At 39.5% G+C, this 16,857-nt stretch overlaps 1 protein-coding gene across 1 annotated transcript in view; it reads left to right on the plus strand.

The window, feature by feature from the left end:
- LOC125462722 (SAM pointed domain-containing Ets transcription factor) overlaps positions 1-9,909 on the plus strand; it is an 81,092-nt gene extending 71,183 nt beyond the window's left edge. Inside the window, exons 5-6 of the mRNA XM_048552997.2 lie at positions 1,628-1,768; positions 3,402-9,909. Coding sequence (XP_048408954.1) covers positions 1,628-1,768; positions 3,402-3,580 — 320 coding nt within the window. The 3' untranslated portion in view covers positions 3,581-9,909. The remainder of the gene's footprint in view (positions 1-1,627; positions 1,769-3,401) is intronic.
- The last annotated feature ends 6,948 nt before the right edge of the window (positions 9,910-16,857 follow it).

The following is a 16,857-nucleotide window of genomic DNA, read 5'->3' on the forward strand; positions in this document are numbered from 1 at the left end:
AACCTCTTATAAGGAACTAGAATTAACAAGTTTTTATAAAATACCCAGATGAAAGGATTTCCTGTTTTTTTTTCCGGTACTGTACAACATTGCTACTAAGAACAGTTCCAACTTCAATGTACTGCTGTACAGTAAATAAAAACATATTGTTCTCACCAAGACTTACATTAGGCTGGCATAGTGGCTCAGTGGTTAGCAATGCTGCATCACGTTACCAGAGGCCTGGGTTCAATTCCACCCTTAGGCAATTGTCCGAGCTGTTTGCACATTCTCCCTGTGTCTGCTTGGCTCCCCCTTTGGGTGCTCCAGTTTCCTTCAACAATCCAAAGGAGTGCTTGTTAGGTGGATCAGCCATGCTAAATTGCCTGCAGTATCCAGGATTTGCAAGCTAGGTGTGTTAGCCATCAAAATGCAGGGTTGCAAGAGTAGGGGGTTGGGTCTTGGTGGGGTATTTTTGGAGGGTAAATGGACTGAATGGCCCGCTTCCATATTGGAGGGGTACTATGAGGTGTTTTCTCCCAAAAACCTCTAAAAACAGTGATGCCAACAGAGAGAGACTGCCATTTGTTCAGTCTTGAGGAAAGCAGAGTGCTCAGCTTACAATTCAAACCAACAATACACTTTCCCTTTCACTGGAGTGTGGGTTTCTCCCTTTCACGACTATACCCCTCAAAACACCACAAACTCCACCAAGAGATTGAAGAATAGAAAAAGGAGGCACAAAGTGCCAGTGACTGTCCTTCAACCTTTCTGTTTTCTTACTCTATCCTCAAACTCTTTTCTTGCTATTGTTTAGCATTTGCTGATATGAAATAGTTCTGCATGGCAAAGAAGGATAAAGAGTAAACAGAAAACAGTGTGGGAGGCAATGGGCATGCTCTTCAACACAAAGAGGGTCCTACTCCACACCATTGACTAACTTATATCATCTATTAACACTGGTTCATTACTCAGTTCTTCAAAGTAAAGAGATAATTGATTAGGAGCCTGAATTCACACTGAAGTAGATAAATTAAAATGCTCATCTCCCTCAAATTTGAACTCTAACAACCTTTCAGCCATCTTCCTGTCTAGAACATTCACTCATATCATCAAAACAAAAACAAATTAATCTAGAAAATAATGAGTGAAATTTCCACACTACTTTCATGGGTACTGAGGAATAGATTCTTTCTGCCTATCATTTTGAAATAATTTTTGTAATTTTCTTCAACACTAACTGCACATTTCCATTGAAGAAAGTAGGCTTCTGTTCAATAGGACTTATTTATCTTAATTTTATTCATGCACATTCAGCCTTGAAAATCCATAGATATTACAACACAAGTATTAGTGCGTACTCTCCTTATGAGCAAATACACTCTGAATTATGCTTTTCGGACATTTCTTCATTTCCTTTTTCTTCCAGCTACCTATCCAATGTAAGCTTGAATGTCAGCGTGGTTGAGGAATAAATTATTTACCCTGAAAATGATCACCAAAAAATTCTCAAACTTCAGCCGTTGTGTTAAGATCACTTTACAATTAATTTTGTATTGATGGCCACTTTATAAGGTTAAGCACTGTCCAGTGATTGAACAGTGAACAAGCAAAAGTGACAATGACAATCTGTGATTCCTCTCATCAGGCAGTGATGAAGGATGGATGGACACAGAGGCAGACTCCTCCTGCTCTGGGCAACCCATCCATCTTTGGCAATTTCTGAAGGAACTGTTGCTGAAGCCACAGAACTATGGTCGATTCATTCGTTGGCTGAACAAAGAGAAAGGTCAGTATCACACAGTGCTCTTAGTCTTGTTGCATTGGGGTGCAGCATTGCCTGACATTTATGGGTAACTGCAGGAATTCAGAACAACTGAGTACAGGATATTTCATTAATAGGGCAGTTAATTTGTGCAGAGGATTTCACAAATAAGGTCATAGAATCATATAGCATGGAAGCAGACCCTTCGGTTCATACAGCACAGAAAGAGACCCTTTGGTCCAACTCATCTATGCCAAGTTTCTCAAACTAAAATAATCCCATTTTCCCGTACTTGACCCATATCTCACTAAACATCCCCTATTTATGTACCTATCCAAATATCTCTTAAATGTTGTAACTGTACATGCATCTACTGCTTCCACTGGCAGTTTGTTCCACACACAAACCACCTTCTGTGTGTAAATGTTGCCCTTCAGGTCCCTTATAAATCATTCTCCTCTCACTTAAAATTATGCCCTCTCTTTTGAAGTATCCAAACCTAAGGAAAAGAGTTTTGTTATTCACCTTATCCATTACCTTCATGATTCACCTTATCCATGCCCCTCATGATTTTATGAACCTCCGTAAGGTAACTCCTCAACCCTTCTATGCTCCCAGTGAGAAAAGTCCCAGCCTATCCAGCCTCTCATTATTACTCAAACCCTCCAATCCTGGTAACATTCTTGTCAATCTTTTCTGCACCCTCTCCAATTTATTAATATCCTTTCTATAGCAGGACAAGCAGAACTGTATGCAGCACTCCAAAAGCGGCCTCAATGTCCTACAAAACCACAATGTGACATCACAACTCCTACACTCAATGGTCTGAGCAATAAAAGCAAGCATTCCAAACATCTTAATGCCTCTGTCTACCTGTGATGCAACTTTCAATGAACTATGTATCTGAACCCCTTACATCTCTCTGTTTAACAACACGCCCCAGGGCCCTTCCATTTACTGTGTAAGTCCTGCCCTTGTTCATCTTACTGAAATGCAACACCTTGCATTTTTCTAAATTAAACTCCATTTGCCACTTGTCAGCCCTGTGGCCCAATTGATCAAGATTCCTTTATAAACTTAGATATCCTTCCTCACTGTCCACTACACCACCCATTTTGATGCCATCTGCAAACTTATTACCCATGCTTCTTGCATTCTCATCCAAGTTATTTATGTAAATGACAAACAGTGGACTTGGCCTTGATCCCTGAGTTACACTGCTGGTCCCAGGCCTCCAGTCTGAAAACAACCCTCAAACATCTACTGGTCTGCCCTCAGATGAACTTCTGCATTACGTGTGGTGGAAAAGAATGAAACCAATCATAGCTAATAACACAATGCATGTTCCTACAGTACATGGACCACTGCAGTTCAAGCAACAGTTCATCAGCTTATCAAGGGCAGTTATGTGTGGGCTATAAATGCTGCCTTGCCAATAATGCATACATGGGAAGTTGGCAAATGTAGGGCACATTAATAACAGTTATGCTGTCCCAGATACTGCCCCAGAGCAGTTCAAATCAGAATTATATTTGAACTTTGGTAATGGAAAGGAAAGCATTTTAACTCACCTGGGTTCTCTGGTCTAATTAATACTGGAAAAAAAAGTTAGTAACGACTAATAAGCAGAAACCTTGTTCATCTTGTTCTTGACCAGGCATATTTAAGATTGAAGATTCTGCACAGGTTGCCAGGCTATGGGGAATCCGGAAGAACCGACCAGCAATGAACTATGACAAGCTAAGCCGTTCTATCCGGCAATATTATAAAAAGGGGATTATCCGGAAGCCTGATGTATCACAGCGTTTGGTGTACCAGTTTGTACACCCTGTATGAGGAGAGGAAGGGACGATTCAGAAGCTTAGTGATGTTCACCTCCCTGAACAGGTGACTGGAAATGTCTGAACATCGAAGGCCCAAAGCTTGCCTGAAGTTTCAGGATGTGTCTTGCATACACACTGCCTGCCTGTATTTGCATTTCGCAACTCCTTTCAGATTGGTTTTCAATTTATTCTGGTAGTCGGAACACACTCTTTTTTCCGGCTGTTGCCCAACCCCCACACCAAGATTGGGTTCACTCATTGTGAAATCTGGTAACCCATTAAAATCCTGAAGTCATGTGATCACATCTGAACCTTATTTTCTTTCTCGTTACCCTGGTCCTGTTCCATGATTTGAAACACAGCTTTCCGATTAACATTTCGGTGGCCCATATGGTTTTTCCGTAGCCTGGGGCTTCACTGTGAAGGTCCAGGGTTTTATTTCTGTCTTAAATAACAATCCTGTGTAATTAAAAACCTAATTAAGGCATAGGTGTCATTTTATTGGTTCTCACTAGGGCAGGCACTGGAGATCCAGCAGGTGTGGCCTAGACAGTGGAAAGTGTCGGGACAGCAATTAGATTTCTGTCCTCAGAAAAAGTCTTTAAAAAATTATTCACAACCAAATATTTCACTGATGTAACTACAGCGGCTCCTTGAACAAGTTTCTGTAAAGCACCAATGAAATTATAGCAGTTCATCACACTTAACCAAAGTTTCACCTTTTGCTCCCCCTATTTCTATCAGTGGGAGAGAGTAACAATGTGTGTTGCTGATTCTTAGTGCCAAGAATTGGACATGTGCCCGTACAGACTGATTTCAACTTTATGTGAATGCACTGGCTAAAATTAAGCACATTGTGTAGCACAAGTAAACATCATTGGCCCCAATTAGACTATGTCAATGTTGCTGCCCCACAGAAGCCTCTCTCCCCTCACCCAGCTCCAACCTCATTATTCATCCAGTTTTATGAATATCTTTCTATTCTTTTCTCCTTTGCATTTATCTAGCTCTCCTATAAATACAGTTATGCAGACAAACTTCACATCTTGTGATAGCACATTCTTATCATGCTTTAGGATAATACATTTCTCCCAAATTCCTTTTGAATTTTTTTATGACTTGCATTTTTGTAACACCCAATTTTGTGTTTGTTTTTAATATATTCAGCTGCCCAGGGCCTATTCCTGGGATTCCTCCAGAAACCCCTCTGTCTGTCTCTATTTTCTTTAATACACCTCCACAGAACCAACCTTTTTGACTAAGCAGTTGGCCAACTGCCCTGGTATTGTTATATATGGCTTAACATTGAATTTTGCTTTCTAACATTCTACTATACCCCACTGGCAGGATCTATTAAAGGAAAGTTGGTATACACATTTTTTTTTTCGAACATAGAACATAGAACAATACAGCGCAGAACAGGCCCTTCATATTCCTACAGCTCTCTATTGTTTGTAGACTCCTCAACCTCTTTATCCCATTTAAATGTTTCTTATACAAAGGGTATGTGGCCTCCTTATTCTTCCTATCACAATATACCAACTCACATTTATCAACATTCGCCAAGTATATGCCCACTCTATGAGCTTATAAACATCTTTTGTAATTTTTTGCCGTCTTCCTCAATATTAACTGTCGCCCCAAATTTAGTGTCATGTACAAATTTTGAAATTGCACTTCCAATTCCTAAGTCCAAACATTAGCCACAACAGTGGTGTTCATGCCAAATCCCTTGGAACAGCACTTTCTATCTTTTGCTAGCTGAATAGTGACCTTTAACCCTCATTTCTGAGCCATAGCTAGCTTGTTATTCACTCTGCTCTTTATCTGCTAACTACATATGGCCTGATCATAGTCATGAGTTCACAAACTTGTGAAACTTAGAGAGCAAATACATTACATTATTACATTACTCTGGTCTACTCTTTGTATTACTTCAGTCAGATTGGTTCAATATGACTATCCTCAGTTTCTGGTGTTTTGCTATTATATCGTTGAAGAAAGATTCTCTTAGCTTTCACTCCAACTCTGTTAAGCAATCTACCTTTTAGTGTCCTAGGCCTATTCTATTTATAGCTGCTCATTTTTAACTACGTATGTAAAAAGCCATGACAATGTTCTGCAGTCATGAGGAAGGTTTTGGACAGATGCGTCTGAATTCTGAAATGTTCCGAGTTACAGCAGCATTCCCTACTCTTGCAAAGGAAGGATGAAAAATTTGAGCAAGACCAAATTTATCTGGCTGATTACCTGCTGTCAAATATAGTCACAAAGGAATCTGAACACATCGATGAACAAACCAGAAACACACTCCCTGATAGAGGGAGAAGTTCAAGGACCAAAATTGACAAAATACATACATGCAATGAGAAATAATATTGAGAGTAGGCAAATTGTGTAGATGTTGAAATGATAAAAATGGCCTAAGATAGATGATCTACAGCATCATTTGCAAAGTTTGGCTGAGTGCCTTAAGCACTGCAGAATAAAAATACCCATTTATTGAATGGTACATCAAGTGAAAACCTCATTACACTGTAGCAGTGCATTGATGGAGGCTGGTTTATGCTTCTAAAATTCCATGTGCTGAGTTTCTAATCACAGTTTCACAGTAGTGTGGAGATGAAGTACGGTATAAGGTTCTTCACCAGTAAATCAAACACAGTCATTCTCATTAATATGTTGCTCTCAGCTTCGGAAAAACATTGGCTGTAAAACCTGCTGGTTGATGAAGAGTGTAAAATGGATAGGGGCCTGTGTAAGAATTGGATTCCACAAATGGAGTGTTTGATACTAAACTGAAATTCTCCAATCCTACGTAAAGTGGTACTTTCAAGCAGATAGAATACAAAGTCTAGTACGTAACCTGGGAGACAAGAGGTGCCACTCATTTTCAAAATGATAATCTTTATGAGATCATAGAATCCCTACAGTATGGAAGCAAGCCATTCAGTCCAACAAATGCACATCAGCCCTCCAAGAACATTCCACCCAGTTACACACCCCTACCCTACCCCTGTAACCCTGCATTTCCCATGGCTAATCCTCCCAGCCTGCACATCCTTGGACACTATGGGCAATTTAGCATGGCCAATCCACCTAACCTGCTTTTGAATTGTGGGTGGAAACCAGAGAACTCGGATAAAATTGTCACACTAAGATTTAAATTCCTAAATGTCTTTATTGGAGTGGCCTATTAAAGGCTTAATGTAGAGCACAATCCATGTGACACATTACTATTAAATGCAATATTTATCATGTTATTGAAAATATATCAAATACAATATCATGTATATTGATGTAAAGAAGGCATGACATTGGACCAAAACCCATTTCAGTCTGAAGGTAATGCCAGTGAAACTGTTCATAACATCCTCTGAACCCACAATGCCACCTTCATCTCCCCACACACTCCCCCCAACCTTCACTTGACTAACCCAGAAAGGTGGGACCAATGCAATAGTTTCTAAGACATCCACCATTGACTAATGATAAGATCAGGAGAACGCAGGGAAATTGTACCATTTTGCCATGTATGCACATTTCTTTCTTTCCAGTTGGACATCAAAAGCTGCCTCCACAAATCAACAAATTACATTCTTTGATTGGACAATTAAATTAAAAGAAATGAAATCAAAACATGTCAGAATAATCTGCGATTATATTAGATTCATTGTTGATTGGGGTGGACTTTCACGGATTTCAAGAACATTGAGGAAACGCCTCTTGCTGTGGTTTCTGGGCACATACTTTCCATCACAGATAAGTCAATAATGAACCTTCCCCAATTCTAGTTTACTTTTGTTTGCATTGATACAGTTTGCTATAGAACAATGACTAAGCCTACTTTTGGCCATATCGGTCAACTGAGTAGGACCGTAATAATCTTCATTTGACCATCATATACATTAGTGAAGTCTAATGGAGTATAAGGGGGATAATAAAGTGAGAGTGGATTCTGTTTGAATGTAACTTGAAGAGTGTTCAGATTTTACTGAATTATCCCAAACACTTGGTCATGTAGCTATGACATTAAACAATCCTTAGTTAATGGGAGAAAATGATTATCAGATTCTTCTTTAATGATAATAAAACACAATTGGTCTAAATACCAGCATCAACTTAGAAGTCATTATGCTCTTTGAACTGCTGCTGGTTATCCTGATCAGGGTCCATCAGAAGACTACAACTGAACACGGTCAGGTTAAATTGTATCTAAATGTTGTTCACATTCCACTGGGGTAAGTTACTGTTCACACTGCCTAAATACTGCTTTTTTTTTTGGAAAGCAGGTTCAGTCTTTTTTTTAAAAAGGGCACTCACTATTTGTCTTGTAATTTTCTGCACTTCAGACTAATATGGAGACTGCAAAAACTGTTTATTTATGAGGTTTTAACTAAGAACAATGTTTTTGTAGCATTATAGATACATTCAGTTTAGAGTGATTATTAAATCCTTTCCTGCCTTGTACTTGGGTGGTATTGATTGGGGGGACTGGCAAGGGGGTGATAATAATGGAAATGTTTACACAAATTGGAATGCAAAATTCTGATGCTTTCCAATTAATGACTATTGAGAACAAAATGGAAATTTAGGGGACTCTGAATCGCACTTAATCCACATTTGGCATTTTCACAGGATGCAAAATGTGCAAGAGATCTCCTTCTCCCCAATCTGCACCCCTCACCTATAATTAATACCCTACCCCCAATTCCATAATAAATATGCTTCTGTTCTTTCCTTGAATTAAGGTGCACTGTCATTTAAAGAATAGTAAACTGATCCAAAATTCCAAACTTTGTTTCAAAATTCTTTTACTGATGTTGGTCACACCAATCATGGTGAAGCACCTTTATTCTTGTCAACAGCAACACTAACCTGTAAGAACTTAATTCTTTCTTTCCCTCTTTCAATTTGCTTCTTACCAGAAGTTTGGATTGTAGCCAGTGAAGTGCTGCCACGTTGTGCTTGTTTACAAATCACAGTGGGTTTTGTGGCTCTTTTCAAAATGAATCCATTATGTTAGTGGCTGGCAGAACAGAATGCATATTCCCAAAAGGAAAATGTTTCTGAGCAAAAGCTTTAAAAAAACTCTTCTGTTGCCAGTGACCTACTTTTAGGATGAACTTGGAGAAGAGCTCCCTTTAGGTAGTGATAATCGTCACTACCAGGGTGATGAGTGTATTGCTTTATTCGGGGTCAGTATTGGTCACACCCAGTGGTTTGGGAAGGGAAGTTACCCAGGATTGTCTGGATTTATTTGACATTGTGCCAGGTTTTAGCTCTGATAATCCATTATTTCCCTCTCTTTCACTGAAGCCTGAAGATGGAGTCAATTAACAACGACACACAAAAGTATGCATGCCTACAATTTGCTTTGTAGCTAAGAGTGTGGTCTTGTAGGTCAATAGGAGGAGCAATAGTACATAGTTTTATTTAAAAGAAGGTATTATATTCAAAATCCATCCATCTGGTATTACTGAAGGAGTTTTGGCAGATTTATAAACATATGGAGTACTCAGTAAAGAATTCTGGCCCAATGGGGAATAAATAAAATTGTTTAACTAATATTAGCTGAGTTGTACAGTAGGTTACCAGGGAAGGCTAATAAATTTGACAGTACAAATCAGATCAAAGGGAAATGAAATACATTTGTAGAAAATGCAAGTCTTAATAAATTGCCTCAGTGGGGAAAATTGATCTATGAAAAAGGGATTTTGTGTTAGAATTTATGACCTTTTCTTAAAAGATTCTCAGCTAAAATTTCCTTGCAGTTTGCTTGCATGAAAGGTGGAGATAGTGAGAGTTAAAGTCATAGTGTTTTAGAGGTCAACGGCATGGAAGCTTAGCCAACATGCCCATACCACCCAGTTTTCAGAATTAAATTAGTCCCATTTCCTTGCATTTGGTCCACATCCTACCATATCCATCCACATACCTGTCTAACTATTTCTTAAATGAAAAATTGGATTGTTCCAATACAGCCCCCATTCCTCCTAAACTGGCCACTTCTAACTTCCATGAAATGATTCCTCTCAGGCCAAACACAGAGCATTTGTGCATCAACATTTGTTGGTGAATATCAGCCCAAAACTGCTTAAAAAGTGAAACCAATTCCTGTCAACAGTTTTGTTCTCAAAAATCTAGTAAAAATTCCACATGATAAAAAAAACTTACAATGAGGTTATCGCACTGCAAAATGGGTACTTTTGAATCATTGTATGAAACTGGGATCAAAGTCACTGAATGGGGAATGGTGTTGATTTATAAATGAAGTGAGGTTTGATGAATATTAGATTTTTAATATTTTCTTTCAACATGTCAGTTTTTGTTTGTTTGATATTAGAGTTGTAAAATTAAAATTGTGAAATACAATAATTAAAACTACATGTTGAAATTCCTAAAGGGGTTTGTTTTAATTTCAACATCGCCTCACTTTGGGGTATCAAAATGTCGTTGACATTACAGCCAAACCTCTTCACACTGTGCTCTCAAATCAATCAAAAAGAATTCAGGCAAAGAAAACAAGAATAAATCCAATTATGAAGACAGCGAGCTGTGAAGATTAGAGAAGACCAGTCTTTATATTTTAGAAAAGGTACTGAACTTGGTCAAAGTAAGAAACAAAACTGCAGCTGAAGATAAGAAGAACTCAATATTAATTTAAAGTCCACCAGAAAAGGAAAACCAGGAATATAAATGGAAATTAGTAAAAAGTTTAAAAAAATTTTAGAAGTACTGCATTTGCTGACATTCTTTGGGAGTAAGTTGCATGGCAGGTAGCAGAAGCAAAACGTGGTTGGAGAATTTAGGGTATGAGGCTTTCTCAGTATTTTGTATACTCTACCACTAGAGAAATTTACAATTTTAATATTAATAGCTTTGTGCGAAAGACTCATTGTATGAAGCCACAGGCCCCAGCTAGTGTAATGTTCCTTCAACTTCTTAGCTAAAAGGAGACCTTTCCAAATGGCTAATCATATTATTTATAACCACATTTCTCCAATTGAATTAACAACTCACAAGATTCCTTATATATTTACACTTCTGAATGCAAAGTTTAGCAGTCTCCTGTTAACGAGAGCTACATTAAATGTCGCCAGGGCACTGCAGAGTAAGTGAACAGTGATGTGAAAATTTATATGTTCCCTGCAGCTGGAAGTCAACTTTACTGGTTCAGCAACATGCCTGTCGAATAATTCACCACATAATACTTGCCTGTTCTTCCTGGAGTGTGCTGTTTCAGTAACTTCTGTTGAGATTGGCACTATTTTAGGTGTAACCCTTCATTACCCTCCCACTCACAGCTCTGTTGTCAAACTGTTTTATTTTTGGGTGTTGTTTCCGCTTTCTCCATCTACCAGACCATCTGCACCAGAATACCACTAGCACACTGCCTGGTGTGTGGCATTCCTGGCACTGGAGACGCTGCTAGAAAGTGGGCCGACATTTTATCCTGGGTCTAGTCACAGAACCAGCTGTTGCACTCAGAAAACAAAGCTGTTTGACGGTCATTCCAGACCGTTCCACCCTCAACTCCAGCCTTTTGAACTGGAGGTGTCTCTGGGGGTTCTCTTCCTTCAGGATTTTCAGACACTAAGATGCGATGAATTTAATTTCCATTTCCAGGACTGTCTCAATCTGGGTGCCCAGCTGAAAGGTGCTCGCAAGTTACTCCTGGGTAAGTAACATCAATATTTTGGGTTAATGACTGACCAGAAATTGAACTAGACTCACCATATAAATACAGTATCTACAAGAGCAGGTCAGAGACTGGGAATACTGCAGCAAGTAACTCACCCCCGACTCCTCAAAGCCTGTTCACCACCTACAAGGCACAAGTCAGGTATGCTCCCCATTTGCCTAGATGGATACAGCTCCAATAATACTCAAGAAGCTTAACACCATCTAGGATACCCACTTGATTAGCATCACATTCACAGATCACCTCCCTCCAACACCGACACTCAGTAGCAGCAGTGTGTACTTTCTACAAGATACACTGCATTCACTAAAGATCCTGAGACAGCTCCTTCCAAACCCATGACCACTTCCATGTTTAAAAAAAATGAGCAGCACGAGCCACTCACATCTTGATTTGGAAACATATCGCCGTTCCTTCACTGTCACTGGGTCAAAATTCTGGAATTCCCTCCTTAAGGGCGGTGTTGTGGTCAACTCACAGCTCATGACTGCAGCCTTTCAAGGTAGCTCAGCACCACCTTCTAAAGGGCAATTAGGGATAGGCCCTGCCAGTGATGTCCACAATCTCTAAATAGATTATTTTTCTTTAAAAGAAAAGTGTACTAATTTCTCAGACTTGACATCAAACATTGTGGCATTCAAGTAGATGGAGCAAACCAGAATAATTGCTGGTGCTAACCTGCACCATATCCAACAGCTTCCATTCATTTTGTTCTATTCCTTAGAAGATGTTAATGGGCTCTTGTGGGTACATGCCTCCAGTTGGGGAACACTAACTTAGTGTGGCATCACCTCTCCACATGAATTCACATTCCCAGATGCAGAGCAGTGGCAGTGAGCATGGCTAGCTCATCTCCTTGCCTCAGAATCAGGAGTTTGTGGGTTAAAGCACACACCAGAGATCTGAGCACATTATTTAGGCTGATGCTTAGCACTGAGTGAGTGCTCCATTGTTGGGGATTGTCTAATAGATCAGATTTATACAGAGCTTCAAAGCTGTAAAAAAAGTGTACTGGCCAACATTCATCACACCACTTAAAAAAAACTAAAATATAATTCTGGTTATTGATCACCTCGTCATTAGTTTAAAAATTGGTTTTACATTACAGCACTTTAAAAGGTAGCATCTGGAAATCTTGAACGGTGCCATGTAGACATCATTTCATTCATTATTTGTAACAGAAGGTAAGTAGTGAACAACTCACACATAACACAAGCTACATGGCTCTATGTCGCTTGACAGGTAAGGAGAACTGGAAATGGGTTCATCACATACCAATCTCTGTGTCTGTGCCGAGCAGGGTAACTAGAGTCCCAGCACAGGTGAACAAATTCATATTACAGACCTGCTACGCACCAGTGAAAGAAGCGGCTTCTCAAATAACTTCAGCTTGTGTTTGCATTCCAATTTTAAAGAATAATTAGGGATGGATATTCAATGTTGGCTTAGCCACGTCTTGTGAAACCTTTACAGTAAATCCAACTGAACATTCCAACACGTCTTACTGGTGTATTATAAATAAAATATGGTCCAGAGAATACAACTCAGGATGGGGAGCGTACATCATGGTCAAATGATTGGGACTCAGAGCTCTAGGGTGGCCTGCAGCGCCCAGATGGGATGCCAAGGTCCCAAGTCAGGAACAATATCAGGGTCAGTGACTTCTGTCCCAGCCCCTGACTAAGGCCATAAGGAGGGAAGTCAATTCACCAAAAGCACTGTCAAAAGGGTGTTTTTCTTTTAAAAAAATCTTAATTGGGGTGAGAGAGATGAAGGAAAGGTATCCCAGAATTTAGTGTCTAGGTAACTGTAGGGTGTGGCCATGCTAGTGGAGTACTTAAACCAGAGGATGCTCAAGAAGTCAGAACTGGAAGGTTGTAATGTCTCTGTGGGTTGCAGGGCTGGGCAAGGTTGCAAATTTGGGAGCGGTACAGTTGCGGGTGGGGGGGCAGGATTTGAAAACAATGATAGCAAGGTTGCAAACTGATTGGCTCAGCCTCAGACTGTTGCCAGGGTGATGGATGTAATTGGTTGCTAGGGAACAGAGTTTAGAACATGGCCCTAAAGCAAGAACTTCAGTCTCCCAATATTTAGTAACAGGAGATTCTGTCCATCCAACTGTCATGCAAGCATTCTGATAACTGTGCAATAGTGGAGAAGTCAAGAGAGTTAGTGGAGAGGTCGCACTGGGTGGTGTCTGCATTTGTCTGAAGATTAACACTGCACCTTTTGAATATTTTCACTGAGAGGCAAAGGATGAGACACAGTAGGCAATTGAGGATAGATCCTTGAGGATATCAGAAGTAACAGTGCAGACAAGCCTTTGCAAGTGATTTTGAGGATAGCAGGATAACCTGGATCCCTATGAAGCAGCATCTTGCATTTATGTAGCACCATAAGAACAAAAATTTAGCATTAACGGCACATAGATATATTAGGGCACCAGGCTTGGTGAAACAGATAGATCTTAGGGAATATTCTAGAGGATGAGAGAGAATGAAAAGATGTGGTAAAGTTTAGCCAATTCCCCAGCTTAGTGTTTAGGCAGCTGAAGCCATTCGATTGGTAATTAAAATTCAGCAATGCACAATATTCCAGAGTGAAGGAATGTAAAGATTTCTGAAGATTGTAGGGCTGAAGGAGGATATGGTAGGGAGTGCAAGGCTATGGATGGATGAGAACATTTGGGAAAATGCTAGAATCCATGATTAAGGAACTAGTAGCAGGACATTTAAGTAATCATAACATAATTGGGTAAACTCAACATGGTTTTGTGAAAGAAACATGACAACTTGCTTGACAAGTTTATTAGGATCTAACAATCAGTGTGAATAAAAAGGGGAATGAATAGATGCAGTGAATTTGGATTTCCAAAAGGCATTCAATAAGGAGCAACATTGATGGTTGTTGTGGAAGGTAAGAGCTCATGGCATTGGGCTGCTGGACCAGCATGGATTGGCTAAGTAACAGAAAACAATGAATTAGCATAAATTAGTCATTTTCAGGTCAATAAACTTTAACTATCAAGTGGCCCAGGGATCAGTGCTGGGTTAACAATTTACAATCTATATGATTGACACAGATGAAGGGACCTCTGGCATTGCAGATAAATACCCAACACCCTCTCTGTTGCACTTTTTAAAACATTTCTTTCCATTTAAATAATCTGCCTTTTGATTCTATCCAACAAAGTGCATGACCCCTCAAGCTAAATTCCATCTGCCAGGTTTTTGACCACACACTTAATTTATATCCCTTGAAGATGCTTTATGCCTGCATGACAACACCTTTCCAGCTATTTCTGTATCATCAGCAAAAACTGAATACTTTACACTCAGGCCTTTCTCTCAGCCATTAAATGTACTAGTAACTAAGCGAATCTCTAGATCTGATGGCACTCCATTGGTTACATCTTTCCAAACTGAAAAGTCCCATTAATCCCAACAGTCTTGTGTTAACAAATCCTTCCTGATACAATACCTTAATATTGTGAGCTCCTATCTTGGGCTATGACATTTTATGTGGCACCCTATCGAATGCCTTCTGAAAGTCCAAACAGACGAGGTCTTTGGTTTTCTTTTAGTGAAGAATTCTGAGGGTAAGTTGCAAATTTGTCAAAGATGGTTCCCTTTTCATAATGCCAAAATGTTGACAGTATTTGACCGCGATAAGCTTTTCTAAAATATCTGTTGATATTCTTTAATTGAGTTAAGCTTTTCTAAATATCCTGCTGTCTCTTCCGTAATAGTGGACTCAAGCACTTTTCTAATGAAAGATGTTACGTTAAATGGCCTATAATTTCCTGCTTTCTCTCTCTCCACATCTCTAAAGTGTCAAGAGTCTCTCCAACACTCAGTCCAGCAGTAATGCTTATTTAGCACATTCTCACAGCTCACACCTCCCACATATCACAATCCTGACACACAACATGCTCCACCATATCTTAGACTAGCCTTATTTTAATAAATAAAAACATATTGGTGTGGATGCTTGAAATCTGAATCAAACATGTAATGCTGGCGAAACTCAAACCATTTTAAAGGAAAATGCAAAAATTTTAAAATTCACTAATCACCCGAATATCTACCCAACTAATGCCTCTGTATTGCACTTCTCAGACTTTGCTGTCTCACACTCCATCTCTCAGACTACCCCTCATTCTATAAAAGATATGAACAACATCTAAAACCATCAGAAATAGGAACAGGAGCAGGCTATTCATCAATCTCTCGAGCCTTCTCTGTCATATGATTGGATCATTGCTGATCCAAATTCCTTACATCCACATTCCTGAATTTTCCCCCTAATCTCAGCCTTAAATAACAAGAGTGCCCCTACAGTTTTTTTGTGGTTAGGATCCAAAGACTCAACCCTCTAAGGGAAGAAATTCCTTATCTCAGGCTGAAATTGGCACCGCTTTATTCTGAGGCTGTGCCCTCTGGTCCTAGACTCTCCTACGAGGTGGAACACCCTCTCAGCCTTTACCCTGTGAAGACCCATAGAATTCTATAGGTTTCAATGAAGTCACTTCTCATTCATCTAAACTCCAGGCTGTAGAGTCCCAACTTGTTTAGCCTTTGCTCATAAGACAGTTCCTCCTTACCTGGGAACATCCTTGCGAACCTTATCTGAATTGCCTCCAATAAAATAATATATTTCCTGAAGTAAGGATGCCAAACTGTTCAGAGTACTCCAGATGTGGTCTCACCAGCACCTTGTACAGTTATTGTATGGCCTTTATTTCAAGAGGGTTGGAGGTCAACATTCCATTAGTCTTCCTGATTAGCTGCTACTCCTGTATGCTACCTCTTCATGTTTCATGTACAAGTCCCCTTTAGAGCCTTTGTGTTGCAGCATTCTGCAACTTTTCTCTATTTAAATAATATGCTGCTCTTTCATTTTCCCACTTCTGCTCTCACTGCACCGAATTTTCTCATTCGCCAAACACCTTGAGTTAAGGTCATCACCGCACCTCCACTCATTCAAGTAGGACTTTGAGCTACATACACTACAAGTATTTATACTTGTATTCCTGTATTTATACTGCCAAAAATTCTACAGACCAAAGTTAAGCCCTGCATATCTAACTGCTTGGTTAACTAACAATGCAGCTGTCAGTAATAGCCTGATGGTTTACTGCTGTTCAAGACTGAAAGAAACAACATACTCAAGCTAAGTTCAGTGCTAAATGCCCCTCTTATGCCTGTGATTGTACACCAATGATAGAACATTTCCATCCTCCAGTGAACCTCTGTTCCTCGCCATTAAGGATTTGGAACAGAAATGGAAAATTCACTAAGCATCTATGGATAGAACAGGCAAGTCATTATTTTGACATAATCAGGAAAAAGGGAGAGTTTTTTTTTTAAAACGTAAACATAATCCCAAGGTTATCACGAGTGGAATGATCTACAGAATTTCTGTCAAGAAAATGAGGAAGATAGAAATTTAGACAGTGTGAAATCAAAACAAGTTCAAGATTGTCATCATGTAATTCAACCCAAGCTCACAAAATACATCCTTTTTCCTTCTGAACATACTGCAAACAATTGGTCTGAACATTAGCCTTAGGACTTTAAACAAAA

This window comes from Stegostoma tigrinum, chromosome 21 (genome assembly GCF_030684315.1).
Source record: "Stegostoma tigrinum isolate sSteTig4 chromosome 21, sSteTig4.hap1, whole genome shotgun sequence".
NCBI classification, from domain to species: Eukaryota; Metazoa; Chordata; class Chondrichthyes; order Orectolobiformes; family Stegostomatidae; genus Stegostoma; species Stegostoma tigrinum.